At 44.0% G+C, this 17,936-nt stretch overlaps 1 protein-coding gene across 5 annotated transcripts in view; it reads right to left on the reverse strand.

Annotated features, from left to right (window-relative positions):
- Positions 1-2,073: 2,073 nt before the first annotated feature.
- Positions 2,074-17,936, reverse strand: part of LOC134341263 (zinc finger protein 239-like) — a 56,329-nt gene continuing 40,466 nt past the window's right edge. For 2 of the 5 annotated variants that reach the window (XM_063039125.1, XM_063039122.1), the window contains exon 2: positions 2,074-5,833. In XM_063039125.1, coding sequence (XP_062895195.1) covers positions 4,337-5,080 — 744 coding nt within the window. In that variant the 5' untranslated portion in view covers positions 5,081-5,833 and the 3' untranslated portion in view covers positions 2,074-4,336. Of the gene's footprint in view, positions 5,834-8,093; positions 8,143-8,616; positions 8,647-13,186; positions 13,833-17,936 lie in introns of those variants that run through there. The other 3 variants (XM_063039121.1, XM_063039123.1, XR_010016739.1) reach the window with 3 other exon arrangements.

Here is a 17,936-nt window from a genome sequence, read left to right on the forward strand (position 1 = left end):
AGGGAATGGGGAAGGAGCTCCAGAGACTACGGGAAGGAGGCAACCCACTGGCAGGGGAGGGAGAGCAATAGGAGACCTGGAGAGATGAATGCGTGGGGAAGAGGGTGACCCAGAGATGGGGTAAGGGTGGTGGTAAGCAGAGGAGGTGGAAAGGGGCGACATAGAAATGGGCTGAGGGAGATGGGGCAGGGGTAACCCAGAGACGGGGTGGGGGGTAATTGAGGATATAGAAGGGGGCAAGGTTGACCTGGTGATGGAAGCTGTGAAGCTGAGGGAAGTGGGTGACCTGATTGAATTTTTTGAGGATGTGACTAAACACATTGATAAAGGTAGAGCAGTAGATGTAATGTATATGGATTTCAGCCATGCAAGGCTTATTGAGAAAGTAAGGAAGCATGGTATCCAAGGGGACATTGTTTTGTGGATCCAGAACTGGCTTGCCCACAGAAGGCAAAGAGTGGTTGTAGACAGGTCATATTCTGCATGGAAGTCAGTGACCAGTGGTCTGCCTCAGGATTCTGTTCTGGGACCCCTACTCTTTGTGATTTTTATAAATGACCTGGATGAAGAAGTGGAGGGATGGGTTAGTAAATTTGCTGATGACACAAAGGTTGGAGGTGTTGATGGTAGTGTGGAGGACTGTCAGAGGTTACAGCTGGACATTGATAGGATGCAAAACTGGGTAGAGAAATGGTAGATTGAGTTCAACCCAGTTAAGTGTGAGGCGGTCAAATGGGATGGCAGAATATAGTATTAATAGTAAGACTCTTGGCAGTGTGGAAGATCGGAGGAATCTTGGGGTCCGAGTCCATAAGACAGTCAAAGCTGCTGCCCTGGTCAGACCCAACTTGGAGTACTGTGCTCAGTTCTGATCACCTCACTACAGGAAGGATGTGGAAACCATAGAGTGAACTCCACCTTTCTTCCTTGGAGCGACAGAGGATGAGAGGTCATTTGATAAAGATGTATAAGATGATGAGAGGCATTGATCACGTGGATAGTCAGAGGTTTTTTCCCAGGGCTGAAAAGGCTAGCACGAGAGGGCACAGTTTTAAGGTGCTTGGAAGTGGGTACAGAGGGGGCCGTCAGGGGTAAGTTTTTTACGCAGAGTGGTGAGTATGTGGAATGGGCTGCCAGCCACAGTGGTGGAGGCGGATACAATAGGATCTTTTAAGAGACTCTTGAACAGTTATACGGAGCTCAGAAAAATAGGGGGCTAATTTCTCAGGTAAGGACGTGTTTGGCACACCTTTGTGGGCCGAAGGGCCTGTATTGTGCTGTAGGTTTTCTATGTTAAAGCTGGAGGGGGTGGGGAGAGAAAGTGTGAGACCCAAACTGAGCAGGGGAATGAGTCACCCAATAGATAGGGGAGGGCAGAAGGGAGTGATATAGTGAAGGAGGAAGTGGGTAAAGAGGCGACAGACATTGGGAGAATGGGAGCAGCCCAGAGATGATGGTTGAGGGAGGCATCCCAGAGACATGTTTGAGAAAACTGAGCAACCCAGACAAGGGACAGAGGAGAGGGGTGTGAAACCACCTAGAGACTGTTGAGAGGGGAGACCCAGAGAAGGGGGCAATCGTGAGATGGGGAGAGCAGATGGGGATTAGGGGAGGCGTGGGGAATAGCAAGACCTAGTGTGAATGATGAAGGGTCTCGACCTGTAATGTCAACAATTTATTCTGAAGAAGTGGTGTCAAGATGCATAATTTCAATTCATCAATACCCATAATAATTTGACAATTCTGAGCAGAAGTTTCAGAGAAATTCAGAGACAAGGTTGGACTGTTGCCCTTGTGCACAAGTTAATTAAGTTTGAAGGAAGAATGAGTGTAACTTATCAGAGACTAGTTGATCAGTGACGTCACTTCATCCAGAGAGTGGTGACCATTCAGAAATCATCACAATAGGGAAAGTTGGAGATGAACAGCAAGGATGAATTTAAAGGAAGCTGAGTGAACAGGGATAGAGAAAAGAAGGGACCAGAGGGCAAGAATGGCCACTCTACAGTACAATGAATGTGTGCACAGGCAGCAAGGACAAGGGACACAAGATTTAAAATAGAACTGATTTATTTATGACATGTCTACAGTATTTAACAACAACCCAATTAAAAGCTAATGTCATCAAAACGAACCCCTCCTGTGTCAAGTGACCAGGGTTCAGCTCCAGGTGTGATGATCAGCAGAAATAACTGCATAATCCGACACCAACATTCACTGTTAAATTTTCAACTGGGCTCACCAAATGTGATGTTAAAAAATTCAACATAGAGTTATTTAAACTACCTCCCCTGTGTGAACATTGGTAAACCACTTTGCAGCCTCAGTGTGAAATCACTATTGCCTCACAAGTTGGGATAACTGAATGAATCCTTTTCCAGTCTGAGCAGATAAATGGCCTTTTTAGTGCAAACTAGAAAACTTCATTTTAGACACAAAACAAATGAACAATTCAAGCTGGGATGAGATATGCCTTATTTTCCAAGGCAACAACTGATATATACTGCTGTTATGCACACTTCAAGCAGTTGAGCGTCTGATCTCTAGTGATGATATGTTGGAATATTCTCAGGACCTAGTGTTCACTTCTTCAATAACTTGAAGATAATTTACAAGGTTTAGCTACAGGTTGCTTCATCCAAATCTGACAGGTGGCCGGGTTCTCCTTACTATGACTGGTGTGGTATCTATCTAGAATGCTATTTAATATCTGCAATGGCACATTCAAAGATCAATGGTATTCAAGTGCTCATGATCTGACATTCACAGAACTCATGAGTTGTATTTGATATTGCTGTACACAAATCCTTTGCCTTTTCTGTCCTGTAAAAGTTTTCAAAAGACATCAATGGGTGAAAGGCTATAAATACCACTGGACTGGACATGCCCAGGCATCATCCCTGAAGAAGATGGGAGAGTTTGTCATTGAAACATCGTTATAATTCACAACTGTGCCCAGCTGGAAGCCAGAGAAGAGTTTATTTATCCAACTAATGGTTCCCTATTCTGCTTTCAGATTTTAGAGGACAGTGGTGTAACGCACTGTAATGTTTCACTGCTAAGGCGAATGAAGTGGCTTCTCTGTAATGTTCACTGCTGAGGTAATGGTTTCTCTATAGCAGTAATGTTTGGGTTATGGCTGGAGATAACAGACTGTGGCATGCATGTTAGCCAATCAGGATTTTGTTGCTCTGTCTTGTGAATCTGGAAGTAGATTTTTTGCTGGCTTTTGCTGGGGAAAGATGAGGAGAGAAGACGCCAATGAAGAGACAGGGTGGACTCGGAGCGAGGCTCCGAAGGGCAGCGATGATCCGAGGTCGATGGTGAACGATTGACTTATCAGTGAGCTCCAACTTTGCGCAACAGACTGCTTAATAAGATTGGGCCCTTTTTTCCTTTTATTTCAAAAAAAACTTCAAAAAAAAATTCTTTTCTCTACTAACCATAAAGTCAAAGTAAGAATTATAAAGTTTAATTGCATATTGTGTACTGTTTGTTATTTCAGGGTACTGATTTGTAACAGGGGACACATCTCGCAGCATCCACCCAAACAAGATTTCTTAAGTTTGGCCGGGCCGGGGGCTATCACCCTATTTATTAAGCCGTTACCCGAAGCCAGAGTTACAGTGGTATATTCTAACAAGCCAGTTGTGTGAGACACAGCGCTTTAAAAGCAGTGAGAATGACCTATAACGTTGAAAGGAGCAGGAATAAGGAGATTAACTACCAATGTCCTTCTTTCTCAGCCCAGAAATTTGAGGCACAAAGAAAACATTACACATAACTGCAATCATCTCATCTTGTGAGGCTAAGGAGAAGGAAAAAGGATCAGCCATGATTGAACAGCGAAGCAGACTCAATGGGCTAAATGGCCTAATTCTGCTCCTTTGTCTTATGGTCTTCTTCAGCCTGCAGAAAGTCATGCAAGAAATTCAAGGGAAACCTATTCACCCACAGAGAGGTGACTGTTTGGATCCCATCACACAGGAAGATCAAGCAGTGAACAGCACGGATGGATTCAAAAGGACTGTTTTGGAATAGAAATACTGGTAGGCACCAGCTGGGCTGAGTTGACTTCACTGGGTGTGTTGTAAATTCACTAAGTACCTGAGACATCGTTTAAAATAGAACTGATTTATTTGACACAGATCCTAAATATTAAACTCCTGTGCCACTAAAGGTGAATATCAGCAGAAGAAGCTCCTCCCATGCCCAGGGTCAGAAATGGTTGAGATAAGCAGCAGCAATAATTGCAGAGCTCAACACCAACAGCCACTTTTGAACTTGCCTCTGCTTTCAGCAACCGCAATGGTGAAATATCCAGCGTGCCACTTATTTAAACTTTTTCCCTAGTGTGAGTTCGCCGATGCGTCACAAGGTTGGATGACTGAGTAAACGCTTTCCCACATTCAGAGCATGTGAACGGCCTCTCCCCAGTGTGAACTCGCTGATGTAACTTCAGTTCAGATGACCGAGGAAATCCCTTCCCACAGTCAGAGCAGGTAAATGGCATTTCGCCAGTGTGAACTGACTGGTGTGCCAGTAGCTGAGATGACCGAGTGAATCCCTTCCCACAGTCTGAGCAGGTGAATGGCCTCTCTTCAGTGTGAACCGACTGGTGTGTCTGTAGGTGGGATGACTGAGTGAATCCCTTCCCACATTCAGAGCAGATGTACGGCCTCTTCCCAGTGTGAACGGACTGGTGTGTCTGAAGGTTGCTTAACTGAGTGAATCCCTTCCCACACACAGAACAGGTGAATGGCCTCTCTCCTGTGTGAACTCGCTGGTGTCTCTGTAGGTTTGATGACCGAGCAAATGCCTTTCCACAGTCTGAGCAGGTGAATGGCCTCTCCCCAGTGTGAATTCGCCGGTGTATCATTAAGTGACATAAATGAGTGAATCCCTTCCCACAATCTGAGCAGGTGAACGGCATCTCCCCAGTGTGAACTGACTGGTATGCCATTAGGTCAGATGATCGAAGCAATCCCTTCCCACTGTCTGAGCTGGTGAACAGCCTCTCTCCAGTGAAACTAACTGATGTGCATGTACGTGGGATGACCAAGTGAATCCCTTCCCACATTCAGAGCAGATCTATGGCCTCTTCCCAGTGCGTCAGCCGATCAGATGACTGAGTGCATCTCCTCCCATACATGGAACAGTTAACGCTCTCCCCCATAACAAATCACTGGTGTGTCTATAGGTGGGATGAGCGAGTGAATCTCTTCCCACATACAGAGCAAATGAACAGCCTCTCACTGCTGTGAATTTTCTAATGTATTTTAAGCTTGAATAACAGAACGAATCACTTCCTGCAGTGAGAGCAAGTGAACTTTTTCACAATGGTGTGAACTTGCTGATGTATCTTCAGGCTGGATGACTGCGTAGATGCCCTCCCATGCACAGAACAGGTAAATGGCCTCTACCCATTCTGAACTCACTGGTGCAGGTCAGCATTACTGCACTGAGACCAGGTGAATGACACCTCCCCGCTATCAATTCCTTGGCAATTCATCAAGTCAGACATCAGACATAGTGAATCCCTCACACAATCAATGCAGTTGAAGAACTGATCTCCAGTGAACAAATGCTGGTCTGTTCTCAGCACCTCCGTTCCAATGGAATTCACTGAGTTACAACAGAAAACTTCATTTCAGATACAAAGCATGTTTCCAGCTGGGATGAGATACTTCTTTATCTCCGAGGATCAACAACAGATATAGTGGTATTACAAAGGAGACATCTGGTCACTCCTTAAATATCTGGACAGGGGCAGCAAAATTAACTTCTTGTTGTGTTTGAGATTCCAGTACACGAATTCTTTGCTGTTTCTAACCTGTAAAAAGATTTACAAAAGTCATCAATGGGTGAAGGACAATAGTTCATATGAGGTAATTTTAGTCTCTATGGTAAGCTCTGATTTGACATTATTACAGCAAGGTTCAACCCAAGTTGGAGAAACTTATCTTCTAACTGGACACAGTGCAGGCACCCAGACTGATTTCAAGTTCTCTGTTTTTGTCTGTATCACAATTCTGCCCACCTTCAATAGGCCCGTCCTCGACTATCGTGATGAGGCCATGCTCATGTTGGAGGAACACCTTATATTCCGTCTGGGTAGCCTCAACCCTGATGACATGAAAATTGATTTCTCGAACTTTTGGTAATGGCCCCATTCCCCCACCCTCTCCTTGACCAGTTCCCATCCTTTTTTCACTCTTATCTCCTTGCCTGCCCATCACCTCCCTCTGGTGCTCCTCCCCCTTTTCTTTCTTCATGGCCTTCTATCCCTACTTATCAGACTCCCCCTTCTCCAGTCTGTATCTCTTTCACCAATCAACTTCCCAGCTATTTACTTCATCCCTCCTCCTCCCGGTTTCACCTATCACCTTGTTTTTCTCTCTGCCCTCCCCAACCTTTTAAATCTACTCTCTTTTTTTCCTCCAGTCCTGCCGAAGAGTCTCCGCCCAAAACATCGACTGTACTTTTTTCCACAGATGTTGCCTCTTCTGCTGAGTTCCTCCAGTATTTTGCGTGTGTTACATAAAGGGGGGGGGGCACTAGTTTTTCTCATTGGAGTGTGGCAATTTTGTGATGTGAGAGCTATAGGTCACTTGTTACCCTGGTCAACGGACACAACCAGTTCCCCCACATCACTAGTTTCCTCTGTCTGGCAGAACTGATCCTCGTATGGGTCCCAGCTATGCCCGCCTTTTTGTTGGATACATGGAACAATTCATGTTTCAAGCCTACACCAGCATCGCTTCACAACTCTTCCTACACTGCATTGTCATAGTCATACTTTATTGTTGCTGCTTCTTACACACATGCTCAGCTTGTCAATTTCATTAACTTTGCCTCCAACTTCCACCTTACCCTCAAATTTACTTGGTCCATTTCTGACACCTCTCTCCCCTTTCTCGATTTCTATGTCTCCATCTCTGGGGCCAATTTATCTGATATCTTTTATAAACCCACTGACTCTCAAAAATATCTTAACACCCTGTCACTTGTAAAAATGCCATTCCCTTTTCCAGTTTGTCTATCTCTGGCAGACCTGCTCACTGGATGAGGCTTTTCATTCCGAAACAACTGAAACGTCATCCTACTTCAAAGAAATGGGCTTCCCTTCCTCCATCATCAACACTGCCCTTACCCGCATCTCTTCCTTTCCGTGCACATCTGCCCTCATCCAATCTTCCTGCTGCCACGCCAGGGACCGAGTTTCTTTTGTCCTGACCTACCACTCCACAAGCCTCTGCTTCCAGCACATAAATCGCCATAACCTCTGCCATCTCCAACCGGATCCCACTACAAAGCACATCTTTCCCTTCCACCGATTCCCCACAGCCATCGCACCCTGAGCAAAACCCTTGTCCAATCATCCCTCCCCACTGATCTCCCTTCTGGCACTTATCCTTGCAAGCGGAACACGTGCCACACCTGTCTCTATACCTCCTCCCTTACTATCATTCGGGAGACCAAACAGTTCTTTCAGGTGAAGCGACACTTTACCTGTGAACCTGTTTGGGTCATCTACTGTACCCAGTGCTCCCGATGTGGCACCCTCTTTATCAGTGAGACCTCACATAGACTGAAAGACCACTTCATCAAGCACTGTTACTTTGTCTGCCTCAAAAGGCAGTATTTCCCAGTGGCCACCTATTTCAATTCTACTTCCCATTCTGACATGTCAGTCCACGGCCCTCTCTACTGTCACAATGAGCATACACTTAGGTTGGAAGAACAACACCTTATGTTCCATCTGGATAGCCTCCAAACCGATGGCACGAACATGGATTTCTTTAACTTCCAGAAACAACCCCCTCCTTCATCATTCCCCATTCTTGTTTCCCTCTCATACCTTCTCTTCTTACCTGCCCATCACCTCCCTCTGGTGCTCCCTCCCCTTCCTTTTCTTCCATGATCTCTGTCCTCTCCTATCAGGTATTCCTTTCTCCAGCCCTTCCTCTTTCACCAATCATATTTCCAGTTCTTTACTTCACGACTCCTCCTCTCCCGTTTCACTTTTCACCTGCCACCTTGTACTTCTTCCTCTCCTCCCCCAACTTTTTATTCTGACTCCCCCCCCCCACCTTTCCAGTCCTGATGAAGGTCTCGAACGAAAACATCCACTATTTACTCTTTTCCATAGATGCCGAGCTCCTCCAGCATTTTGTGTGTATTGTTTGACATTTTCATTGACTGGAAGGTAGACTCTTCATTCACGATTAACTCAGAACTGTAATTTTGTTCCGAGTTCTTAATCCTTGGATTTAGATAGCTGGAGCTCGGCAAAGTTTGGCACATCCATTCCCTCCATCTGCGCTTCCAAACAAGCTGTACAGATTGGCGTGCTGGGTAAAGGGACGAAATGTCACCCATGGCCGCCTCAAAACCCAGAAAACTACCATTTATCCGTCATGGACCCAGTGATGCGCATGCGCCGACAAATGACGCCAACACCTTTGCTCATCAGCAGAAAGCTCTCCGAGGGCCGAGTCGGATCGTAGGGCTGAGAGAGAAGGAAAAAAATCGGGACTGTCCCGGTTTTGCGGGGCCATAGTATTGCGGTGCGGACGCAGACGAAACCCTTCCCTTCCCGGAACCCACACCCACCTGCTACCGACCATCCAGAGCCTTTCGTCCACTAAGCGCATGCGCGATTTCCAAAATTATCTCCGACCTTTACGCCTGCGCGTTTGACCGCTGGGTCGTTAACATTGCTGCAGCAGCAGGTTAATGCAATACATAAATAAATATAGAAAAACTGAATTACAATAAATATGTGTGTGTTTGTGTATGTGTTTTAAATACATAAATTAAGAACTAGGGCAACAACAGATTTTTTTTAAATAGGTAGTGTTCATAGGTTCAATGTCCATTTAGAAATCGGATGGCAGAGGGGAAGAAGCTGTTGTTGAATCGCTGAGTGTGTGCCTTCAGGCTTCCAGACATGTCACCCAGCAAAAACTCATTTCAGGGAGGTCTCAACCGGAAACACAAAATACTCTGCAGATGCTGGGGGCAAAGCAACACTCACAACACGCTGGAGGAACTCAGCAGGTCGGGCAGCATCCATCGAAAAGATTGGTCGACGTTTCGGGCTGGAACCCTTCGTCAGGACTGTAGGGGGAAGGGGCAAAGGCCCTATAAAGAAGGTGGAAGGAGGATGGGAAAGAGAAGACTGGCAGGTGCTAGGTGAAAAACCAGTAAGGGGAAAGATAAAGGGGTGGGAGAGGGGAGGCAGGGAGGTGATAGGCAGGAAAGGTGAAGAAAGAATAGGGGAAAACACAATGGGAAGTAGAAGGAGGCAGAACCATGAGGGAGGTGATAGGCAGCTGGGGGAGGGGGCAGAGTGACATAGGGATAGGGGAAGGGAGGGGGAGGGAATTACCAGAAGTTGGAGAATTCTGTGTTCATGCCAAGTGGCTGGAGACTACCTAGACGGTATATGAGGTGTTGCTCCTCCAACCTGAGTTTAGCCTCATCATGGCAGTAGAGGAGGCCATATATGGATATAACTGAATGGGAGTGGGACAGCAGAGTTGAAGTAGGTGGCTACTGGGAGATCCTGTCTGTTGCTGCGGACGCATCTTTCCCTCTCCGCTTTCCACAGGGATCAGTCCCTCTGCGACTCCCTGATCCACACGTCCCTCCCCACGGATCTCCCACCCAGCACTTATCCCTGTAAGCACGAGTGCTACACCTGCCCCTATACCTCCTCTCTTACCACCATTCAGGGCTCCAAACAGTCCTTCCAGGTGATGGCAACACTTCACTTGTGAGTCTGTTGGGGTCATCTATTGCATCCGGTGCTCCCGGTGCGGCCTCCTCTACATCGGTGAAACCTGACGCAGATTGGGGGACCGCTTCGTCGAGCACCTCCGCTCCGTCTGCCACAACAGACAGGATCTCCCAGTAGCCACCCACTTCAACTCTGCTTCCCACTCTCATTCAGATATGTCCATACATGGCCTCCTCTCCCGATGTGGCCTTCCATATATTGGCGAGACTGAACACCTACGCTCTGTCCGCCAGAGTAAGCAGGATCTCCCAGTAGCCACACATTTTAATTCCACGTCCCATTCCCATTCTGATATGTCTATCCATGGCCTTCTCTACTGTAAAGATGAAGCCACACTCAGGTTGGAGGAACACCACCTTATATTCCGTCTGGATAGCCTCCAACCTGATGGCATGAACATTGACTTCTCTAACTTGCGCTAATGCCCCACCTCCCCCTCGTACCCCATCTGTTATTTATTTATATACACACATTCTTTTTCTCTCCCTCCTTTTTCTCCCTCTGTCCCTCTCACTATACCCCTTGCCCATCCTCTGGGCTTTTGCCCCTCTCCCCCTTTTCTTTTTCGCTAGGCCTCCTGTCCCATGATCCTCTCATATCCCTTTTGCCAATCAACTGTCCAGCTCTTAGCTCCATCCCTCCCCCTCCTGTCTTCTCCTATCATTTTGGATCTCCCCCTCCTCCTCCGACTTTCAAATCTCTTATTAGCTCTTCTTTCAGTTAGTCCTGACGAAGGGTCTCGGCCGGAAAAGTCGACTGTACCTCTTCCTAGAGATGCTGCCTGGCCTGCTGCGTTCACCAGCAACTTTTATGTGTGTTGCTTGAAATTCCAGCATCTGCAGATTTCCTCGTGTTTGCGTTTTTAAAAATACGAACTGGTCTGTTTTGGTTTCCTCTTGTGATATTACTGAGGTGTCCCGTGACTCTGGTTGTCAAGCTGTTGCCCGTCTCCCCTATGTATATAATATGGCATTGTTTGCCCTGGATTGCATATACTACATTCTTTTGTTCGCACCTTATCCTCTGGTCTATCTCAGCCCACTTTCTTGTAGCTCTGTTGTATATGCTTTTTGAAATTCTTATGTATATGCATGCCCTGCAGTTTTCCACCTCGCAGTTTGGCATTGCTCGTACTTTGGTACTGACTAGTATGTCTTTTAAGTTTCTACCCCTTTTGAAGGCTGAAACTGTGGTGTATTGTCCCAGTGTCCCCCCTTCTGCTTTTAGTTCTTCAAAGTGTGTTTTGACTGTCCTGTGGATATCCACTGCCATCCCACTGTATCCAGTTATCAAGGGTAGTTTCTGTGTTGTCCTGTGGTGGGGGATTTGTGATACTTTTTAAAAAGTCAGATTTGATGTGTCTGAGTCCAGAGAAGAGGATAAGAGTGGCTTGGTGGAAGTCCTCTGCCCTGGTGCAAATGTGGTGAAACCAGGTCAGCTGTCCTTTGACAATGCCTCTGAAAGTGTGTTTGGGATGGTGGCTCCCTGTGTGTAGGAGGGCGTGTGTGTCTGTGGTTTTAAAGAATACTTTGGTGCCTAGTTTCTGGCTGTCATTTTCTGGTGCTAGTTTAAATACCGTAGTGTCCAGGAAGTCAATTTTCTCCCTATTTGTTGCGGCCTTAACCTTAATCGATGGATGATGGGTGTTTAGGATTTGAATAAACTCCTCTAATTCTACCTCCGAGTGTGTCCACACTCCCCAGATGTCATCCAGGTATGTGTAGAGACACATGGGATCTTTGGGGCACTTTGGATAAACTGTTTCCTCCCACTTTGTCATGTATATATTGGCATAGGCTGGAAAAAACGTCTTTCCCATTGCTGCGCCCTTGACTTGTAAGTAGAATTCATCATTGAATTCAAAGTCATTTTCAGTCAGGCTGAGGTGAAGGCGTTCTATCAAGGCCTCATCTGGTCTCTGTAGCTGAGGGTTGTTCTGTAGGATATCCCTCACTGCTTCTATACCCCTGTCCCTTTCTATATTGGTGTACAGGCTTTCACTGTCCATGGTGAAGAGTATGGCCTCAGGGGACACTGACATGGGTTAGGATTTCATCCTATTTTGCCTTTTAGGATTACATTGTTTAATTGTGACTTTAGTGTTCAACCTGTTGGTTCACTGCTCTGTGGGTATAAAGTGGTAGAAGCTTGCGGTTAATTTATGTTGGGGTTGGGGCCTAACCACAGTAGTCTGTGCTAGTTTTCCCAGCTTCTTGGATTTACTTTGGCTTTTGAGGACCAGGATGATGAGAGACGTGTCACTTCTGGTTAGGATGCGAGTATGCGGGCAGTGGGCAAAATATCCCTCTCGGGTTTGTGGATCTCGTACTGGAGATGCAGTATCACTTCACCCTGCCACTTTGTTTTTGGCCCACGTTGTCATCCTCTCAGTCCCCAGCTTGCCTTTATTAGGATCTTCCTCCTTGTTAACTCCATTCTGGAGTTTAAGTCAAAATGGTGGAGTTATTGCTTATGGATAGTATTTTGGGGTTGGGAGTTTTTTTAGGGACTAAGTGGGGTGATCTGGGATTGTGCAGTGACTGGGAGAGTCTCCAGTTTCACCACTCCTGTGGCTTCCTCAAGGGAATGTGCTGTAAAAACTCAGGTGCTCTCTGTTTAAACCTGGGTTTGTGTATCTCCCCCATCTGGAATGTTCCACCCTACCCCCCCCCACCCATTCTCGGCATTGCTTTACCAAACCTGTTTGTCGAGTTCCGCTGCAGCCCCTGACTGTTGCTAAAATATCGGCCTGCCCTGTTTGTTTAAACTGTTAAAGGTAAATTGTCCGCTAATCTCACTTCTCCTTTTTATTTCCTGACCTTCTCCATTCCTTGAGCCCCGAATTTTTCATTTCTATTCCTTTAATATCTAGCTAGAGTTAAGATTAGAGTTCATCCTATTTCTCCTTTTAGGATTACATTGTTTAATTGTGACTTTAGTGTTCAATCTTTTGGTTCATTGCTGTATGGGTATAAAGTGGTAGAAGCTTGTGGTTAATTTATGATGGGGTTGGGGCCTAACCACAGTAGTCTGTGCTAGTTTTCCTAGCTTCTTGGATTTACTTTGGCTTTTGAAGGACCAGGGTGATGAGAGACGTGTCACTTCTGGTTAAGATGCGAGTATGCGGGCAGTGGTCAAAATATCCCTCTAGTGTTTGTGGATCCCGAATAGTGAGTTAAAAGTTCTTAACAAAAGCATACAAAGCAAAAAAAACAAGTAATTCATATATGTAGCAAACAGAAAGAAATTCTAAATGGTTTAAAATTTCTACAGTCTTCCAACAGATCCCATAAAATATCTTCTAATATGAAAACCATCCAAACCAGTCTATTTCAAAGGTAAAGGTACTTTTTTAATACCAAAACTTTATGTATTTCTCAATTCTTCCGATCTCATCATTCCTTATAATGCGAAACGATCGAATAATTGTAAGTCTTTTTAACTTCAGGCTTCAGGCTCATCCGGGAGAGAATTAATAAAACACAATGCATCCTCAAAGATACGAACCCCAGAATCTTTAGCGAAAAGCCTTGATTTAGCCGGGTAGAGAAGAGAGGGATACATGTGTTTTTGAAAGGCCGCTCGCATTACGGTCGCGAATCCAGAACATTTCTGAACAACTTCACATGGAAAATCTTGAAAGAAACGAATCTCAGAGCCTTGAAATTTACACAGTCTTTGTTTTCTTGCCAGTTTAATAATACGGTCTTTGTCTCGAATACGAAGGAAACGCACAATGACACGTCTGTTTTTACCTTGTCTCAGTGTTCCAACTCTTATGGGCTATTTCGATGTCGGGGAATTGTGAAAATGCCTCAGGAAAAAGAGATTGAAACATTTTAGCAAAATAGTCCAATATGTCGGCAGATTCTGATTTCTCTTTCAATCCAACAACTCAAATATTATTCCGATGAGAACGATCTTCCAAATCAACAATTCGACGTTGTGCTTTTTCCAAACGAGAAGAAATATCAGCCACATTCCACGTTACTTCTTTAAGATCCAAGCTCAAAGAATCAATTTTTTCCTCCAAAGAAAGAAGATTTTCTTTTAGTTGAGTTAATTCAGCGACGACCGAGCTCATTTGAGTCTCTAATCTATTAACCCATGCTGGCTCTTCAGAAGCTTCGTCAGTCTTTTTTAGATTTACCATTACCTGTGTCGGGATTCCTTTTAGTGCATCTCAAGGTAGCTATAGTTGTAATTATCACTTTGAAAGATCCGAGTGAATAAAATTAAAATTTCAAAGGAAAGGGAGAAATTAAAGGCAGACAGAAAGACACTGTGTCTTACATGTCCACAGGCGGAGAGGGAGACAGGTTACCTTTTTTTATCTGTACCTTTTACTTAGGGCTTGCGTCGATTAATATTGACTTATTCCTGGGCTTTGTAGGTTGGGTGGGTTTTTTTCTTTTTTTATTTCTATTTTTTATTCCCATTATGGAATTCCAGAGCATACGCAAATTGTTATCATTGTTGCTTATTAATGCCATTCAAAATTACCTTATCCTGACATGTGTTTAATTGTTTTCTTTAGATATAAAGTTTTATGATGTTAGTTAAACAGTTAAGTGTTTTAAGTTGGAATGTCCGTAGTTGGAATCATTCTATTAAGCGTAAGAAAACATTTAAAATTATTAATCGATTCCAACCTGATATAATCTTTGCACAGGAGACACATGTCAGGTTATGTGCTAACAATCGATTTTTTAAATTTTGGAAGGCCCCTCAGATTCACGCAAATGCTCAAAGTAAAATTAGGGGTATTTCCATTTTTATTGATTCTAATATTCCCTTTAATCAGGAGGATATTATTTCTGATATTAATGCTAGATTATTGATTGTTAAAGGAACAATTTACAATAAGAAAATGGTTTTGGTTAATATATATGGACCAAATGTTGATAATCCTTGATTTTTTAAAGATATTTTCACTGTATTACCTGATTTAAATGAATATATGTTATTATTGGGTGGAGATTTTAATACTTGCTTAAATCCCTTATCAGATAAATCATCATCTAGACATCAACTCCCTAATCATTCTGCATCACTTATTAATTTATTTTTAATTGATTATGGTTTAATTGAAGTCTGGGGACATATGAATCCTACTGATAGAGAATATTCCTTTTTTTCACATGTTCATAATAAATATTCGAGAATTGACTATTTTATATCTGAACCTCGACTTTTACTTAATGTTCAGAAATGTGAATATGATGCATTTGTTATTTCTGATCATGCTCCTTTAAATTTAATATTTGATTTGAAAGAGGTTGTTTCTACAAAACCACCTTGGCGTTTTCCAGAACATTTGTTACAAAGTTCAGATTTTGTTGAGTTGATTGAAACTCAGATAAAAGAGTTTTTTCTCTTTAATAATACAGGAAACATCTCAAAGTTAGTAATTTGGGATACGTTAAAAGCTTCTTTACTGGTCAGATTATTTCTTATTTAGCTAAATTGAAGAAACAGACAAGAATAGAATTACATAAAATTGCTAAACAAATTAAAGAATTAGATAATATCAATGCAATCTTTCCAAATGTTGATTTGTTTAGAAGAAGAGTGGATTTACAATCACAATATTACAATCACGATGTATCGGAAGGATAGGAAGGTAGGCAGAGGGGCAGGCGTGGCTTTATTGGTAAGAAATGATATTAAATCATTAGAAAGAGGTGATATAGGATCGGAAGGTGCAGAATCTTTAATGGGTTGAGCTAAGAAATTGCAGGGGTAAAAGGACCCTGATGGCAGTTATTTATAGGCCTCCAAACAGCTGCAGGGCTGTGGACTACCAATTACAAAAGGAAATAGAAAAGGCTTGTCAGAAGGGCAGTGTGATGATAATTGTGGGGGATTTTAACATGTGAGCGGATTGGGAAAATCAGGTCGGCACTGGATCTCAAGAGAGAGAATTTGTAGAATGTCTGTGAGATGGGTTTTTAGAACAGCTTGTTGTTGAGCCCACTAGGGGATCAGCTGTACTGGATTGGGTATTGTGTAATGAATCGGAGGTGATTAGAGAGATTGAGATGAAGGAACCCTGAGGAGGCAGTGATCATAACATGATTGAGTTCACTATGAAATTAGAAAAGGAGAAGCTGAAATCCGATGTGTCGGTATTTCAGTGGAGTAAAGGAAATTACAGTGGCATGAGAGAGGAACTGGCCAAAGTTGACTGGAAAGGGACACTGGCGGGAAAGATGCAGAGCAGCAGTGGCAGGAGTTTATGCGAGAAGTGAGGAAGGTGCAAGGCAGGTACATTTCAAAAAAGAAGATATTTTCGAATGGAAAAAGGATGCAACTGTGGTTGACAAGAGAAGTCAAAGCCGAAGTTAAAGCAAAGGAGAGGGCATACAAGGAAGCAAAAATTAGTGGGAAGACAGAGGATTGGGAAGTTTTTAAAAGCTTACAAAAGGAAACTAAGAAGGTCATTAAGAGGGAAAAGATTAACTATGAAAGGAAGCTAGCTAATAATATCAAAGAGGATACTAAAAGCTTTTTCAACTATATAAAGAGTAAAAAGCAGGTGAGAGTAGATGTAGGACTGATAGAAAATGATGCTGGAGAAATTGTAATGGGAGATAAGGAGATGGCGGAGGAACTGAACGAGTATTTTGCATCAGTCTTCACTGAGGAAGATATCAGCAGTATACTAGACACTAGGGTGGTAGGGAAGAGAAGTGAGAGCAGTCACAATTACAACAGAGAAAGCACTCAGAAAGCTGAATAGTCTAAAAGGTAGATAAATCTCCTGGACCAGATGGAATGCACCCTCGTGTTCTGAAGGAAGTAGCTGTGGAGATTGCAATGTCATTAGCGATGATCTTTCAAAAGTCGATAGACTGTGGCATGGTTCTGGAGGACTGGAAGATTGCAAATGTCACTCCGCTATTTAAGAAGGGGGCAAGGAAGCAAAAAGGAAATTATAGACCTGTTAGCTTGACATTGGTAGTTGGGAAGTTGTTGGAGTCGATTGTCAAGGATGAGGTTACAGAGTACCTGGAGGCATATGACAAGATAGGCAGAACTCAGCATGGATTCCTTAAACGAAAATCCTGCCTGACAAACCTATTACAATTTTTTGAGGAAATTACAAGTAGGCTAGACAAGGGAGATGCAGTGGATGTTGTATATTTGGATTTTCAGAAGGCCTTTGACGAGGTGCCATACATGAGGCTACTTAACAAGATAAGAGCCCATGGAATTATGGGAAAGTTACATACGTGGATAGGGCGTTGGCTGATTGGCAGGAAACAGAGTGGGAATAAGAACATAGAACATAGAATAGTACAGCACAGTATAGGCCCTTCGGCCCACAATGTTGTGCCGACCCTCAAACCCTGCCTCCCATATAAGCCCCCACCTTAAATTCCTCCATATACCTATCTAGTAGTCTCTTAAACTTCACAAGTGTATCTGCTTCCACCACTGACTCAGGCAGTGCATTCCATGCACCAACCACTCTCTGAGTAAAAAACCTTCCTCTAATATCCCCCTTAAACTTCCCACCCCTTACCTTAAAGCCATGTCCTCTTGTATTGAGCAGTGGTGCCCTGGGGAAGAGGCGCTGGCTATCCACTCTATCTATTCCTCTTATTATCTTGTACACCTCTATCATGTCTCCTCTCATCCTCCTTCTCTCCAAAGAGTAAAGCCCTAGCTCCCTTAATCTCTGATCATAATGCATACTTTCTAAACCAGGCAGCATCCTGGTAAATCTCCTCTGTACCCTTTCCAATGCTTCCACATCCTTCTTATAGTGAGGTGACCAGAACTGGACACAGTACTCCAAGTGCGGCCTAACCAGAGTTTTATAGAGCTGCATCATTACATCGCGACTCTTAAACTCTATCCCTCGACTTATGAAAGCTAACCCCATAAGCTTTCTTAACTACCCTATCCACCTGTGAGGCAACTTTCAGGGATCTGTGGACATGTACCCCGAGGTCCCTCTGCTCCTCCACACTACCAAGTATCCTGCCATTTACTTTGTACTCTGCCTTGGAGTTTGTCCTTCCAAAGTGTACCACCTCAAACTTCTCCGGGTTGAACTCCATCTGCCACTTCTCAGCCCACTTCTGCATCCTATCAGTGTCTCTCTGCAATCTTTGACAATCCT

This window comes from Mobula hypostoma (assembly GCF_963921235.1).
Source record: "Mobula hypostoma chromosome 11 unlocalized genomic scaffold, sMobHyp1.1 SUPER_11_unloc_1, whole genome shotgun sequence".
Taxonomy (NCBI): domain Eukaryota; kingdom Metazoa; phylum Chordata; class Chondrichthyes; order Myliobatiformes; family Myliobatidae; genus Mobula; species Mobula hypostoma.